A 1,330-nucleotide genomic window follows, 5' to 3' on the forward strand; every position below is an offset into this window, starting at 1 on the left:
AGCACTCGGAACAGGCTCCGTCGGACTCGGGCACCTCTGAAACACTGGCTCTGGAGCAGGAAGACGTGCCTGTGCCCCGAAGCATCAACCCAGAGCTCTTTCCTAGCAAGTTCTCAGCAGCCTGTTGCTGCAAGTCACTTGGTGAAGATGGCAGAGCAAGCGAGAAAGTGAAGTAACTATTCCTCCAGCTGCATTTTAATTGAGTGCTACACACAAGGGAAAACATGGGAACTTCTCACTTCATGAAGGTCACCAGGCACTTGCAAACATGTGCAAGGCAGACGTTCCTATGAGGAAGAGGATTGTCACAACGCAGTCTCTGATGGGCAATAAGGGGAGTGAGGGAAGGGAGTCAACCTGTCCTTTGCCCCATGAAAATGGAATATCTAAAAATGTCTGTCAACCAGTAGCCAGGCTACTGGAAGCAACAGTGACCCCAAGCAGAGCTGGTCTCCAGTCACAAAGTGCTCCGTTTGATGACCCATAATCTTGCATACTGGCTCAGAACAGACCCTGTAAGCCAACAGCCTTACAGACAAAATTTCTCCTTCTCCAGTAATCTGATGGCTTGGTTCAGGTGACACCTTCTGACATCAGGAGCTGGCAGCAAGCAGGGTCTACTCCTTGGGGAAACTTTTATACCTGAAAGCCATTCCTAACATTGCGAGAGGGCAGGCTGAACCAAGGCTGATGGAAAAGAACAGCGCTAGAGAGCTTTCCCCATAGAGCAGGCGAGCGACCTCAACCCAGAACTGTCTCACACTGCCGGACTGGTTTTATTATTTTGGTCACAAGCTCTCCCCAGCTCTGCTATAAAGGTTTCCAGTGCATCTTCCCTGAGGCTGCCGAGGAACTCTCCCATTGCTACATCACAGGAACAGCTGCCCACCCCTATGGCACCATACTAAATTGCTTCCTCCTCCTCTTCATTGTGCCGATCACACCTCTCCTCAGCCCCAGTCCTGTTGAAACACACGCCCTTTGGATCAAACACACAGCAGCAAGGCTCTGCCCTAAAAGAAACGCAGTCCCATCTGCAGGCAGAAGGCAAGGGGCGACCAGCTGCAGATCTGTAGTGTCCCTGCCCAGACAGGCCCGTCTCTGGTCAGCCCTGCGCAGTGGCAGCATCCCTGCTTCAAGAGATCGTAGAGAATTCCTTCAGCAGCAGTTCCTGGCTCAGGGTGTTGAAAGCAAGGTTCTTCCTCACATTGATGCTGATAGACCGAACCTGACAGAGACAAAATAAGAAGTTTTAGTCAAGGGACTCTTCCTGGCTCCTCGTGAGTATGGCAGCTTTGACACTGCCGACCTCCAGGTTCAGCATGAAGCC

General features: G+C 51.7%; 1 protein-coding gene across 1 annotated transcript in view; it reads right to left on the reverse strand.

Moving 5' to 3' along the window:
* Positions 1–756: 756 nt before the first annotated feature.
* LOC104280761 (chromosome unknown open reading frame, human C10orf76) overlaps positions 757–1,330 on the reverse strand; it is a 113,492-nt gene continuing 112,918 nt past the window's right edge. Inside the window, exon 25 of the mRNA XM_009878516.1 lies at positions 757–1,228. Coding sequence (XP_009876818.1) covers positions 1,136–1,228 — 93 coding nt within the window. The 3' untranslated portion in view covers positions 757–1,135. The remainder of the gene's footprint in view (positions 1,229–1,330) is intronic.

The sequence above is a fragment of the Apaloderma vittatum genome, unplaced genomic scaffold (assembly GCF_000703405.1).
Source record: "Apaloderma vittatum isolate BGI_N311 unplaced genomic scaffold, ASM70340v1 scaffold12981, whole genome shotgun sequence".
Lineage (NCBI taxonomy): Eukaryota > Metazoa > Chordata > Aves > Trogoniformes > Trogonidae > Apaloderma > Apaloderma vittatum.